This window comes from Manduca sexta, chromosome 8 (genome assembly GCF_014839805.1).
Source record: "Manduca sexta isolate Smith_Timp_Sample1 chromosome 8, JHU_Msex_v1.0, whole genome shotgun sequence".
NCBI classification, from domain to species: Eukaryota; Metazoa; Arthropoda; class Insecta; order Lepidoptera; family Sphingidae; genus Manduca; species Manduca sexta.
The window spans coordinates 8747898-8764214 of NC_051122.1; the positions used below are offsets into that span (position 1 = coordinate 8747898).

The following is a 16317-nucleotide window of genomic DNA, read 5'->3' on the forward strand; positions in this document are numbered from 1 at the left end:
AAATGTAATATTGCTACTCATGCATTGCGCATGTCCAACAATACGCACTATGATAGCCACTCTTAAAATATTCATATAAATAAAATATTTGGATAATATAAAATAGTGATTATGTACCCTGGTGGCATTCAGCACAAATAATAAAGTTAAAACAGCACAATGAAATATAAAAGGAATAAATCAATTTTATTTTGTAGATAATGCTCATTGTGCCTCCTCAGACCTCACTTCCAATAGAAAATATAAAGGAGATATGTATGTATCCATTTTATGCTATAATCATGTAGGATATTGTTGTTTTAGGTAGGTCATAAGTAAAATATTTTTGAGGTCTTTATTAGTTAAAATAAAAAGGAAAATATTTAAAAACCTTTATTTATCATGTAGGCATATATATAAAAGGCTCTTATGACAAGTCAACATATAATCAAATATGATTTACAATTTGTAAAGACCACCGATTAAGGCATGCATATGATGCATTATTATATTATAATCCACCTCCACCTGGAAATATAAGGGAGGTATTAACAAATCATCATTAAGTAATTTATAATTTATACTATAATCCTGTGGGATACTACTGTTGTATATTTGAATAAACATTTTTTATTTCAAATTATGTTGAATGCTTATACATTGCATAATTTCAGGTTTGTCCCACATCTGCAGAATAAATTGCAACAATAGAAGTGCAACACAGAAAAGAGTTGCATGCTATTCAGATGGACAATGAGCTCCAGTGAAATAAAAAATAAAATTGAGATATATTAATAAAAGAAAAATATAAATTTTATAAAAATAAATGACAATGACTAACTTTAATTATGTTGTATAATTAGTTACCTTTCAGTGTGAACAACTTTAGTCTAGATTTTGGGTCAATGATGATAATAATTGATACTGACACCTCTTCAATATTGGACACACTGTTCTGTGGCATATATCTCTCTTTGAGCAATTGCAATGTTGTGTAACACTGCAAGAGCCACAATAGTAGTCTTCACTTTGCCAAATTTAAGATATGCCATGAAACAGGCATTGAAAATGCTGTTTCCACACACCAAAGTTCTTGTTGCAATATCCGGGAGTTATGAGTGCTGCTTTGCCATCTAACAATATCTCTGATCTGAAGATTAGCATCACAATTCACCTACAACAAACCTTTAAATCTTACCTGAACAACAAGATTGAGGAAATAATATCCTTTTCTATATAGTGTTAGCCTGCATCAACCATATTTTTATTGTTAAGTATATGGGTGTAGAAAATACAACCAATTATAGATGGGCAGTCTTTTACATGGTGAAATTCCAACCTTAACAAGGGTTCCTCTGAAAAGAAGTGGGGGATAACTATAATCTGCAGCATGTAATACGAGCGCACGCTCCACTTTGCTACATAATATACCACTGGTAGTGGCTTTAGATAATCCATAGAGGTGTCCAACATCTTACATCTATTAAGAAAACGAACCTAAAAGTAGCTCATCATTAGGTATACGTATTTCCCGAAGTCTGTATAAATATGGAATAGAATTAACTTACCTCATGACGATCCCAACATGTCAATGCAGTTTATTAATACTTGCAATTCTGGTGATCTGCCACAACCTATACGGTGAAACAGCAACTCTTCGCGGACTATCAGTCACTTATAAATGCAGCCGTATGTTTGGAAAAATAATACCGTTTACGGAATTCATAATTATCCAGAGAAAACGGATCTAATTTCTGACGAGACATTTTTCTACCTAAAGCAGCCTAGCTTGCATTTTTAATACGTAACTAAATAAAATTATTTCTTGAAACGAAAATGATCGAAATGTTGTTTACTTCTAAGTACAGACTGACTTTGGCAACAAGCGTCAAACACGAAACAGCTGACCGACGTCAGCCATTTTTTTGCTATCGAACGCTTAACATAGGTGTAAAGACGGGGGTTAGGCTCGATAAATTAAAGCATCTTTATCGGAGACTTTTAGCGCAATTGAACCATTATGAATACCAATTTTTTACATGCCTCCAATAACGCCCAGATAAACTTCCGATACATTCTGATAGTTTTATTATGAATAAGACCGGAAGAGTTTAGCTACTTGAAATTACTTCACTCTATGTCGAAGACGCGTAAGGTAACAGTCACCTGAATTCCCATTTGTATAAGGTCCATAATTTTCATTATGACGTATAGATTTAAATATTTTATTTTGAGGAATTCGTCACCTTAAAACTGAACTATATTTGTAATTAAAACTTATCACATTTTACAGTTAAATCTCTTATTATAATTATTAAAACAATACCTTAAAATTTTGTGTCATAAAGTACCTGTATAATGTATATCCCCTACCCTGAAATTACTGTTGTGAATATTGTATGATGACGACTGGGCGAGGTGTGGCGAAGTGCTAATACAGCCCCAGCTCGACCGGAGTACCGCTTTCCACCGTTATAACTCGTAGTGACTAATTTTCTAAGCGAGCGAATACAACGTTTAAAACAGGAAATGTGCCCGTGGACCAGTTTCTCGGCTTCCATTTTTCAGATTGTGTTTTTTTGTTTCATTTCTTTGTGTTTTTTGTATCCGCTTGTTTATTATTATAAGTTTGTTATTGTACTTGGGAATTCAGAGGGGTGAACAGTGAGTTGAGACCCCTTTAAAACATAGTATCCGACACAGATATCCGATTAAGCTAATCGTAATCATGAGATTATTCTATTGCTATTTGGAAATCTGTTTGAAAATCCTTTTTTTCATAAATTCAAAAATAGAATCATATTGCGATTTGTAAAAATGTATAGGAAAATATCTCCATATGTAAATATAACTTAGGGACTAACTTGATTATGAACACAAACAAAAAGGGATAATGAACCGTTGAAAGAGATTTTTTCACGTAATTTTTGCCCCTGTGATCCTGAGGGAATAAACAAGCGTAAGCGTTAATGGAACTTGCCCATTATTCAGTACAATTTATTAGGACATGCTTTACCATTCCAAAGTTGAGGTTATATGTACCGATGCTACTATTTTTCTTAACAGCAAAATCATTTTAAAATCTTTCAAATGTAACTTTCTCTCAAGTAATAAGATCTTAAATACTTACGATATTCACGTTTTAATTACCCTAAGATCCGGAGTCCGATATATAGCCGTATTCCCAACGTAACTTTTAAATTAAAAAGTTCTCGTGTAGGGCGACAAAATGAATCTATTTAGTGGAGGAGCAAGTTGGCGACATGGCTTGGCTCTCGACGTCCGCTCGGGGACGAACTTCCCGCGCCCTAAATGTAGGTAGCCGGCGGTAGTCCGTACCGTCGCGCCGGTGAGATTACCTCACCTATTTTTTAAGTGCTCGAAATAAGAACGAGGCACTTAGCTCTATAAATAATTTCCCGACATGATGTGAAGATTATGTGAGAACTGGTTTTTAAGTAAAAAATATTTTTGAATTTGATTTGTCGTTGAGATTTTTGGTAAATATAATTTACGAATCTAGTTCTTATTTCTATAAGGTACACAAAGTTTGTTTACTTTAAAAAAAAGAACATTTGTACGAACCGATCAAGCGCAGAGCACAAAGGTGTTAATTAAATTATGGCTATAATATGTTGTCTGTTCATCAATAATAACAGACGTTGAGTGGTCAAATGGTTAATTAATTTCCTATTTATGTCGGTGTCTACTCACGAATAATTATCGAATAAGTATTCGTAAATCGTTTGGAAATTATTTGCAAGTGGATTGATATCGGGTTCACATATGAGGGGCGAGGCTGCGCGCGCACGTCTACGCGCTGTAGCGCTACGAAATGCTCAGTCGCGTCCGAGCTACGAGTACTATTGACTGCTACGCCGCGCGACGTAGCAGCACTAGCACATACTCTGTCACTCTTGTACTCCGAATACTGTCAAAGTGTGTGTTGTGATCTCACAACTATCAAACAGATTCTGAACATCAAAGCGTCAAGGTAATAATAATACTTATGTCGAGATCAGATAATATTTTATATTAAATAAGATTTATTTAATTAAATCAGATTACGTTTTACTGTTTTTATAATACCCGTTAACGAGAAAATTCTTTTAAACTTATTATATTTTTGTAACGGGCACCTGCGTGCGATAATAGCAAAAATTGTTATGTTTGCGTGTTTCGGACCGGAGGGTAAATTGATTTACCGTAAAGCGGCTTACTCTGTATGCAATATAACCGTATTATTGAATTATTTAGTACGTACATTTTGTGACAGTCTTGCGTCACTCGCTATATGAATTGGGAGACAATGGATGCTGGACTGCGACTGTTTTAATTAACGTTTTAATTTGCATTGGACTACAGAGGAGGTAAGCGGATTTATTGCTATGTGGCCAGTATTGTTTCGTACAATAAAATGTAGTATTTTATAGATTATATATAGACTCGTGGATGTATTACGTAGAATGTAATTCATAAATGTACCATTTTAAATATTTTTTTTTAATAATGGCATTTTAAGAAAGCCACTAGCGGCAGTTTTAAAGCCGTGGCAAACACTATAATTGTTATTACATGAAAATTGTATTGTAATTACATTTTTCTCGGCTGATTTTGAATGTGTTATCTTGGAGATATGAAGAATAGAAGCACATACGGCCCGTGATCTTTAATGGGACTTAAAGAGCAAAGGTCTTGTCCATCAGAGCATGAGGATATTCCGTGGGTAGTGAGTATTTATAGAAATTATCTGTTGCGCGTGGGCTTATATTAAGCAAGCAAAGTATTTTGGAACATGGTGAGGGTTAGAAAATAACCCGGTTAATTGAATATTCTTTGATTCCATTAACTACGGAGTTCGTTGATATTTTCCTCTTAATATATTAATACATGATAGTTTCACGAGAAATTTCGGGCCGTTGCCTTGCAGTGACGTCATACAATGTGGGTGTTAGGGACAAGGAAGTAATGTGATTCGGTTCGAAATTATAAACGATTTGAAATGCGTATTATAATTATATTTTTTATTCAACTATTGAGGAATTTATCTACAATCAGAACGGCTAGAATTAATATAAATGATCTGAGATTATCTAGAAAAATCATAATGCAATTAACCATGTGGGACATGAACGTCTATCCATGAAATTAACTTCTAATGACATGCAGAATTGACGACTCAGGATTTAGGCACAGTCATTAGTTAGAATCTGTCGGTGTAATTAATCCATTGTGATAGAGATGGCATTGAGAAAGGATAAAGGGTTTAACTATCATTCCTTTGTCGTTAAATTTAAATCGGGATGCTTTTAGAGAACATGTATGGTTTTTAGGTTAGAACATTTTAAATAACGATCTATCAATTCGATCTTAACTTATAGTGGCGAAGGATGTACATTTCCGAAAGGGAATTTGACATAACTTATAGATAGTAATAATATGCATATGCATGCGGACTAGAAATCGTTCTAATGATAATTATATTTGACATAAATTACGAAAGGGAAGCCGGTAAGAATCGGGTTTATGTACCCTTCGCCACTGATAGGTTAGATGATTTTCTTGTTTACTTTTGACAAAAATGACAGAAAATTTTAAAAAGAAGAATCATGAACAGGATTATGTTTGCTTTTGCCATCCACGTATTCCTCATTTGGTTGTAAGACCAGTTTGTATAAGTCACAGAACTAGTAGTAAAATCGCAATAATTACACATTAACATGAGTCAAGTTATACAACACTTCCAGGAACAGTTATATTTATTACCAAATGAATATTGCGCTAACAACGTTTTGTATATTAAGGAAAAGAATAGGTATTAAAATATGTAGTAATTATTTTAGTCGGTGGTCAGTTTACCGCCTCGAGCATGAACCATTCATGTTGTCAATACGACTCTAGCATGTAAAGGCGTGCGTAATAATACCGATAGTAATACTCATTAAACATTTACGATCTGACACGTGATTCATTGAAAACAATTAAAGTAATTAATGTTTCAGTATGACAACGTTGTCATTATTCACTTTGAAATGAAATACGCGATTTTTAAACATCGGTTCGGTTTTTAAAAAGCGTTCATCGGATATTGATTTGTCGGAGTTAGGCCTCGCAACAATATAAAGCCATGTACCTGAGTGTACTGAAGGGTGCTTTGTTCTCGAAGGCGAGGATTTGCGATCAGCCGATACCTTGGCATAAAGCAATGTACAAACACTTGACTATCGATTCATGTTTTAATAAGAGACGAATTTTATATTGGAATTTGTGTTAAAAAAGTTGAAGATGGTACTTTAAAATGTCTTACCCCTGCATCGGTCGTGTCCGTCGGTTATCGAACTCCGAACCCGGGGTTATGGACTTGAATCCAACACAACACTTTGTAATTTATGGTTTTAAAATTAGTTCAGATTTCTAAAGTAAATAAATAGGTACTTTATGCAAAACACGTGATCAATAATGTGTTGTACTAACTGTTCTTAGTCGTGACTACCGATTGAAGAATGCAGTTGAAATTCACTTACAGGATTACTTTACAAGTGTACTGAGCGAATGCACCAATACCAATTAGGTACGCAAGGGTGCAATTAAAGTTGTCGGGTGAGAATGTAGAGTTCATCAACACGAGTGTGCGTCTGTTGAAGAGCAATAATAAATGAACAAACAATTTTGAATTCATTAATTTATAAAATTTAATCATCGAGCGACAACGATACCAACAAGAGAATCGACAAATAAGTAAAAAAAGATTTGGCCTTGTTACCTCGTGATATTTCACGTGTAAAACGAATTTGTTAAATCCGAAAGTATGAATACTTTATAAATAAAATGTAGGCACGTAATACGGATTTATAAATAAAGTTCGTGAGCAAATGAGCATGTTTCATGAAGATATTATAAATGGAGGTGTAAAGTAAAATGTAATGTTTCATTCGTAATATAAAATTATGGCGGAGGTATTTTTATACTGGGTAGAAAGGGTTTTAAACAACATTTATGATAAAGCATTAACCGAGTTATGTTACCAGGTCGTGTTATTTGTTTATAGTGGACGTATATGACGGTGTTAAACAATAATTTGTAGGTTTCTTAATGCTTGAGGCGTGTGCATAAATAATGGCATGCAAAAAGTACAATGAACGAAATTCAAGCTAAAAATATAATCTTAAGATGTGGGCGGTCTGGTCTTTAGACTATAGAATGTAGGTGTAAGTAAAACTGGGAGCTCTTGAGATGTTAATAATAAATGTAACGATATAAAAGTTTAGCCCGAAGGAGAGGGTGTAATAAATTAGTAACCTTAGTAGCCATTATATTAAGATTCATTTTCGAGAAAATTCAGCCTAATTTTCAATTATATTATTAATGATTTTTACCTTTATAAATTCATCTACGTGCACAGTCAGAAATGGTTGGCGGTAATTAACTATACTAATAAAAAATCATAAAACTTAGTGTTTACTTTCCGTTTGATATCATTGCAGGATTTAATATAAGTTTGGTTTTACCGGCAACATTGTCAATTTCACCAATTGTATTGACGAACTCAACAAGTAAAACAATCAATAAACCATCGATGAGGTGTTTGTGTGGTGCGCCGATGGGCTCTGTGCACTCATTTAGAGCACATTGCGGTAATAGGGTTACTGTCGAACAACCGGCCGTTACATAATGTTACTTACTGTCCCCGAGTATCGATCCCGCACCGTGGCACCGCGCCAATAACTGCGCTGGCCCGCCTGGCTCGCTCTCTGCTGTTCTAGAAGCAACTCGCACAACTTTCCGCTTTCAACACTTTATTGCCACGAGATTTATATCGGTGTTACGTACACTTTGGACAATTTTAAGTCTTACAACACGTAAGAAAAACTTAAGTACACTTATATGAGATTGTTGTTTCTTGACTCTTGGTTGTAAGGCAACCATGATGGTATATGGTCAAAGATTTGTTGTATGTGACCCTTAGGTATCTCCTTATGATGAAATTCGTTAAAAATTCCGTTATATGTTTAATGGAAAAGTTTTATTTTAGCTAATACAGAAGGATGGTTATATTCTGGACTTGAATTGAAATATCTCTCCGTTTTTTTCCCAACCATAACATAAAGTTAAGTAGCTGTAATATCCGGCAATGATTATAGTATTTGGAACTGTATAGTTGAATTTACTAGGTATATTGCTGACACGGCTATATATTAGTACATCCCTATAACATCATAGGACAGAAAACTCAAGCGAAAATTGGGTGTCGTGTTTGCACCTCCGTCTCCTCCTGCTGAGATAAAGGCGTGATATGTATTTTAGTATTTACGAAGAAAAATAGTTTTTCTATGTAAATATTTGTCAAATGTTGGTTATTACGTAAACTAGTTAATTCAATACACGTAATTTGTCCCGCTATGTATTAGTATTAAAAAGTGTGAAACAGAAGGAACAAGGAGGTACAAAAGGTAACTTCTACACAATGCATCACGTATTGTCTGCCATCAGAAGCGATAACTTTCAATGTGTAGATCGACTTCTCTTTTCTTTGTTAATGAAAGAAAAATACCACAATAAGCATTGCGTAAACATCTAGGTAACAATGTTGTAAAGAGATTTTGCCCTAATTTCGGTGGATCCTTTTATATTTTAATCTCACATTTATTTTTGTCTCTGTTAGTGTAGAGGTTACTTTATTCCCTTTGTGCAGACTCGAGATTTGTATTGCGTTTTTTTTAAATATAGGTTGTTAAATATTGTTCGTGATTCGTGGTAAAAACCCTTTCCCAAAATAAAAACTTTCCTATATGGTATTAATCCAGGAAATAGTCTATGCGTATACGTATATTACATCCGACTCCGTTCAGCACCTACTCCATTTGCTTCTAAGAAATATAATATAAATACCCTCACAAAGTTTCACATTTAGAAAAATAATAAACCTCGCTATGATATAAAAATATGGTAGTTATTTCTTTACTGACAACGTTAACTGAAACGAAAAGGATACGTAGCGTCTCCAAAGCATTTTTATTTATCTGGTCGGCTACAATCTATCTCATGTTCTCATGCACTTTGGTTAGTGTAAAAGGTATTTTATCTCCGTTGCGCACGTTCACGTTGCACTCTTTAATATATAGGTTATTACGTGGATCGTAAAATTTAAATGCATGAGCTCGTTTGTGCAATGAGCCATTTAATATGCGTCGATTTATACCTTTTTGGTGGTCGTGCATACTTATTTCGGTAATGTTGGTAGAGTTTAAAGCTTATTTTGCGCGTACAATATATATTTTGATATTACGTTTCCAAATTGTTGATAGTTTCATTTTTAAGACTGTTATGTTTCATCGCGGGTCTTCTAATTTTAAAGGAGAGTATGTTTTGAATCAAAATTTAGATTTTAATTCAATGAAATTATAAACTGTTTTTGTTTGTTTCAGATTGCGTAGTACAAAATAACTATTCCAACATGGCGTTTGCAGGTCTAAAGAAACAGATAAATAAAGCAAATCAGGTAAGTTTATTTTTATCTTACTTTATTTTTCATAAGTTCCTGACGAAGATATAATTATTAAGAGCAATCCGGCCTTTTTTTTATTTATAAGCGCTCTAAAATATTGGATAGGTAAAATAAAATATGTAATTAATTGTAATTCGAAACAAATTGAGGTTTCTTAACTAAAACACGTTACATAAAGCAGTGGTATTTGGTCCGCTACATAGAATAAATGGTATTTTTCGGCCAGTCAAGGATAACATTAATTACCTTCACTTTGTAGACAACACAAGACCTCGTAATGGGACACAACGTCCAGTCCCAAGCTACTTCTGAAACAGAAAAGTATAACTTTGACATTTTTGCTCTAATAAAAACCGGTTTTAAAATTATTTATTGTACTCATTTGTCGCCTTAACGCATATTTAGCTGATGACTAATATAATTAAATACCTACGCCAACAGGTGAAAATGTTCAAAATAAGTGTCAAGAAACGTAGCACGGGCAAATTTTATTCTTAACGTTCAATCTAGCTTAGTGAAGGTTTTCTTCTCCTCACTAAACAAAGATAGAGACACTAAAAATATCGTGACATTTTTATACTTTCGCACCTCAGCGGCGCCCTAGTACAACCTCGGAGGGACTAAAATAAATATATTAACGTAAATAAAAGAGGAAAACTGTACACGTTATTTGAGATGAAAGTTGGCTTAGTGCGGTTTCTTTTAGACTCTGTATACTGTATAAACATTGTTTACTTTGGATGAGTGACCACTTATGCACATTGGTTTTACGGAGGCCTCTTATCGCATGAAGATCTTAAGCTGCCGTTCGGCGTTATCAAAAGGAAACATCGTTAAGATAAGAAGTTAATTTCAATGGATTTTCTAAATTACGGCTAGTTTATGTTAGAGTCAACAAGTTTAAAAAGGTGTTCATTTTTTTTTATTGGTTACTAATACAATGTATATACAGCAATACATAGTGTTAAATATATATATTTACGCACTATTGTTATAAAGCTTATGGAATGCTGTAAAGCCAATGTAACCTACGGCCCAAATATAAGTAAATTAACTTTCCAAACCACAATGCATTTCACTAGATTGTACTTTGATATGAAACATTTTAAATAATATAAATTGACTTCAACATCCAATCGTACCCAATACGATGTCAATTGTTTCAAAGCTTCATAACTGCGTGCGACAATTTTTATAACAACGTCATCAGTTTTACAGAGGAAAGCCATTATTTAACTGGGTTATGTACGTTGTGATCAGTTCGCTTGACGTATTTTCCAATTAACCGTCTGGTCACTCGTGTAATGTAATATAAGACCGGTTGCCAGACTTCAAGACACTGTGAGCTCATTCCGGGTAGATCGGACCACTAACAGCTAACAATTTTAAAAAGTTGTATAATTCTAAAATGTAGGTAGATATTGTAACTCTGACTTTGCGGATGAACAACACCTCAGTCCCCCCCGCGACCATGAAGGCTGCAAAGTCTTCGAAACGTCGGGAGAAAAGTAAAATATTAAAACCGCGATAAAATCCGTATAATAGTTTAATTTAAATGGTGTAATGTGTTACAGTTAATAGGTTCAACGTGCCTCCAGGCCGTCATGACACTGCTAAGCCTTCAACAATTTTAGATCCTATAATAATTGAATCCTATTTTGCCGGCTTCATTTCCTTTTTGTTACGCTCGGGCTGCCGCTCCGATGTTAGCTTCTCGTCACGCAATGTTACGTTTTACTAAAACTTGCAAATTGAATAGGCTTTTTCTGCTTCTGTAATTTTGTTTGTGTATCTGTGATATTTTCTCGGGTAATTTATTGTTGAATAAATAAGTGTATCTATATATTATGTCACTTAAAGTTTGTTTCGTATGACCTTTTCAATAATGATAATAGCGATATATAGTATATCATAGTTTATATTTGAAAAATGCCTGCTACCCTAACAGATTAATTTAAAAATCTTAACCTATTTATAATAGCATTTTATTAAAATACATATTTCACGCTTAATTAATAAAATTTGCGTTCAATGAATTACGTTTTTAGAAAAACTTTATTGCACTTTCGTTTAAATTGAAAGTCTATATGGACCTGTCGTCGACATGGAATCCTTATTGCACGACAAAAAGTATTTTAATTGCAATCTCTTGAAGTTTTATGCCTACATTTACGTGTTTTTCCGGTCTGACATCGTTCTGCTAATGTCACTCTTGCAATATCACGGAATGCGTACAACACTTACGAGAGCAAAAGCAAATCGGGACATGATTGATAGCCCTGTAATGGCGTGTCTTCGCTGCGACCGCCCTTGGATTAAGCTAATACACCGACTTGAGCTCTATTCTCTGCAAAATGTGCCAGACGCTGAAACATACTATAGAATCTTTTAGAAGCAAAATTTTGTGTTGTGTATATACGTATAAGGACTGATTTTGGCTCACAAGACAAATGTTTTTTTTAGAATAAAATATAACGGATAAATTTAAATTACAATTGTAGGTATCATCATCAGCCACAAGAAGTTTATTGCTGAACATAGGCCTCATGAATAAAATAGTTTAATCATGTAAATTTTACATTCAGCTGGGTTGCTATTGCGTTAATATAATTATTCAATAATCAATCCTAGATAATGATAAAAATATTATTGAGGAGGGCTATGTACAAATTTATAAAAAGAGTAAACGTTTCTTTATTATGATTTTTTCAGCACGAAACGTTTTACGCAACAATGAGCGCGCTCAGCCGAAATTGCGAGCATGCACTTAGAGCAATTTGAACGCATATGTTTAAGAGAAAAAACTTCTTTCATCTTATAGTTTTTCCTAAGAGGTGTATAATGCGAGTAGATTTATTTACGAATATGTAAAAAATTAAAGGTATTTTATGATAAATACGAGAAACGATGTTTTATAACTTTAAAATTGTACTATTTTTTGTTTGTTTTAGAGAACAGCAAATCAATTAATACATCACAGTATTAGGAAATAATTATCCTATTGCTAAATATTCACAGTACTACAGATCTCTTACTGCTCCATAGTGTACTTTCAATCCGTTCATAGTGGTTATGACATGACGTCACGGTTCACGGCGCCGCAGTCGGCCTCTCAGCAGTTATTCCATTTCTTTACCCAACCACTTTTTATTGTTTTTTTTTTAAGATTGCTGTCTTAAAATTTGTTAAACTAACTATTAATTTGTAGGCCAATTCCTATTGATTCATAGATATAACTTTCTTAGCAACAATAGTAATAATAAACGGTCAAATAATTTTCGTAAATTTTAACTCAACCACACGAATTTATTCTCCGCAACGTAATGTTCTTCCGTATCGACCTATCGTAACGTTCCAGTGGTTTGTATCATGTGCAACGTGATTTTGCGATACGCGTACCCGGCCGTGACCTACAACGTGCCCTATATAGTCGATGTGCCCCAATTACTTCGGCCTTCTCGAGTCCTGCGACATTATAATATCGGTTTTAATAACGTTCTAATTGCAAGTTAAAAGTTTAAGTAATGTTAATGTAGAGTCGTAATAGTAACGTTTAATAGGGAATAGATATATTGGAATTAAAATATACGCAATGATATTCAAAAAGTATAGATAACAAAATATCGAACCAATATGTTTTTTTTATATTTCACTACATGGACATGTCGTGGGAAAGAGATGAAGTATTTAAACCAACACAAACAAATAAGAGAGCTCTCCTTTTCCTTTTCTCTTCCTTTTTGTATTCTCAGCTTCATTATTTTCCAATTATTAACCTATTATCGATACCATCTCTTGTGAATGATTTTAGTTTCTTTTGTTACCTCTGCTTGTGCTCTCTGCTATTCTTCGTTTATGTGCTTCATAGATCTCTGCTTTAAAAAAAAAAATCTTATCTATTCTGTCCGCTCCTGTAATTTCGTGTGCTTGGTTCTCAGAGCTTGGTTCTATATCGTTGCTGCAGTCTGCTTTAATGTCAAATGTGTTATGCCAATTGCTGTTTGTTGTTGGTGTCTTTTGGTTCGGTTAACATCGGGTCGAAAGTTTTTTAAACTCATATTATAATTTTCAACTTCTACCTACTCGACATTGGCAAAATCACCGATAAAACGGTGGAGCCATTTTTATTTTAAAAGAAGAAGAAGAAATAAGAGAGCTAATATTTGTAATTTACGCGTATTTTAAACAAACAGCCCGATTGGGATTATTTCAAGTATTCAGATTGTGCGTGCTAATAGTATACCTATCTCTATATTATATTACAAATTACAGAACAAACAATTATCGTTCTTTATCTACGTCCATTTTAAATACACGATTGCAATCGTTTTATTCGATTCATCGCGAAAATGGACTTACAAGAGACAGTATTTTGTCAAGATTACAAAATATTGCTTATAACCGCAATAAACATAAATTATAATACTTGCACACTGCTACATCCAAGACTAAACAAAACGGTTACGAGACAGTTTCTTAACCCTCGCATACGAGCGGCTATTTGCGCTAATTAAAACAAAATAAAAATTAAATATTCACGCACTTTTTGAAATAGTGGCTTTCGTAATTATACCATGTATGGCGACAGCCAGTAAAGCTGATTAATGATAAAACAGTCCAGTGAACTTCAGTCGGCTTTTATCGAAGATAGTCCGCAAGGAATTTCCACACGTAAGGTGAGGATATAACCTCTCACTGTATGCCTATTTCGTACCCACGGTCCCTCATATTCCCTTACTTATCATTATGAAGGCGTTTTAGTATAATATAATCTATCTACGTACATATATGCAATATTTATAACCCGGTTTCATAGCTACTGTTTATAGCTAAGAAGATTGCGTGTAATAGTCAATTGAGCATTCAGGATTTTGTTCTACCATGTACCAATAAATGTTAACTCAAGAAAAAGAAAATAAATCTGTTGTAACACAACCACAATTTCTCTCAAATATCTATACCGGTTTTTGCTTATCTTAAATTACAACAGTAAAAACTTTATTTGAATCATGATTGTCGTTTACGAGCACCAGCCGTTTTTACGACGCCCGCGATGTGTGACGTAGGTCTTAAAACTTTCAGACAAACAAAGCCTATGCTTCGACGTGTTTTGTAACAAATATTACATTAAGTAAATATTTGAAAAGTAAATATTAGAAGTAAGCTCAATAACGTGCTCCGTTTTTCGTTCAGTAATATAAGACAATAAAGGTCTGTTTCAAAAGTTTTAAGTAAATTTTATTAGACAGTTACCGTATTAAACAGCTGATGTTGATAGTACTAATTTTATTACCATTTACTTGGGAACATAGATGAGATTGTGACTTTTGTATTTGGTCGGCTTATATATTTATATGACGAGTAGCATTTATTCAAAATTTGGGAACCACCACTAGATTTTAAAAAGGGTTTGCATCAGATTGGGCACGATCAGGCTTGAATTTCATCTATACATATTATACTAATATTATAAAGAGGAAACGTGTGTAGGTTTTGTAGGGGCTAGTCTCTGGAACTTCTGAACCGATTTTAAAATTATAACCAATAAGCTACATTACTTCTTCTGTAGACTTTTTATCCCGGGAAAACGAAACGAAACCCAAATGTTATATGACATCGAATTCCATTATTTGTAATATCTAACTTTTACAAGTTAGAGCTGTGTGCCCTGGGTTTTGAACCTGCAGATTTTGTCTCTGTAGACCTTTCCATTCCCAACAAGGCTATCGTGGAATTATTTGCATGAGATCAAATATGCGTCCTTCTAGATAAGTATAATTACCAATCTGAGTCTCATTATTTTACATACTTTAATTTCTTATAATAATGTTTACTAGGTAAGCTCTCAAGCCAGTCTTCATAACTTGTTGATTATGTGGCAGAGTAAACTTTCCTCCCGCGATAGCTATTATTACATTCTAACCAGTAATTACGTTCCAATTTTCTTAATAAACTGCTTTGTATATTACAACTTCTTCAAGATGTTAGAACTTCATTATGTTCAACACCTACCTGTTGGAATTCACGTGGATGGAACAAAGGTCGTTAGTAATTGTAATATAAGTTCATTTAATTTAATCTATAGTGTTTTAATTTTTATGAAAATAAATCTCTGCTCCAAAATATTAATATATTGAGTCTTATTTCGCTCAAAAATTAAAATATTATTGATATAATATGATGTTGTCGTTATTATGTAGAATAATCTTAAAAATTATGTTTTAATGGTTTTATCATATTATATTTAATTTATTTTTGTATTTTAGAAAAAAGTGGTTTCTCGTCCGTCGATCTAAATGATAATATCTATGTGCCATTCATTTCATTCGTTCATGCCATTCTTTTCATTAGCCATTAATGAACACAAACACATTGAAACAAATTGTAACGTCGAATAAGTAAGCAGAGATTGAGTCAATAATGACGGTTTATGCGAGATACTGTCGGTTTATTACAATTTCGATTTGTGGAAGCATAACTGCGGCACAATTCGGCCAAGGTCTAGCCTCGACCCGTTCTTTGTTCAACCCCTCCCGATACTTTCACGGTTTTATGTCCTTTGTGAAAAGTTTTTCAACTTAATTGAATGCATTCTGCAGATGTGCTTCGGGGATTTTTTAAATTCAATCATTTTCTATTGTAACCCTTAAATATGCACGTATCTATAAAGTGAATTAGATATATATTATTCCAGTATGTAGGTTTATTAATTTTATATTTAAGTTCTTGAATATTTTGTATACTTATTGTATAGCTACAAAATAATCTAATAACGTAGTGTGTTGTAATAAATTTTTCAATAAAGTAGATTTTTATGGAACTATTTACGATGG

At 33.5% G+C, this 16317-nt stretch overlaps 1 protein-coding gene and 1 long non-coding RNA gene across 10 annotated transcripts in view; one reads left to right on the forward strand and one right to left on the reverse strand.

Annotated features, from left to right (window-relative positions):
* LOC115440065 (endophilin-A) overlaps window positions 1-16317 on the forward strand; it is a 53608-nt gene that overhangs the window by 25837 nt on the left and 11454 nt on the right. For all 9 annotated transcript variants that reach the window (XM_030164216.2, XM_030164208.2, XM_030164217.2 and 6 more), the window contains exon 2: window positions 9405-9478. In XM_030164216.2, coding sequence (XP_030020076.1) covers window positions 9434-9478 — 45 coding nt within the window. In that variant the 5' untranslated portion in view covers window positions 9405-9433. The remainder of the gene's footprint in view (window positions 1-9404; window positions 9479-16317) is intronic.
* Window positions 1255-1862, reverse strand: LOC119188617. The gene is made up of 2 exons (XR_005111968.1): window positions 1548-1862; window positions 1255-1334 (listed from the first exon to the last, which is right to left on the reverse strand). It is a non-coding gene; the product is annotated as an uncharacterized LOC119188617 (long non-coding RNA).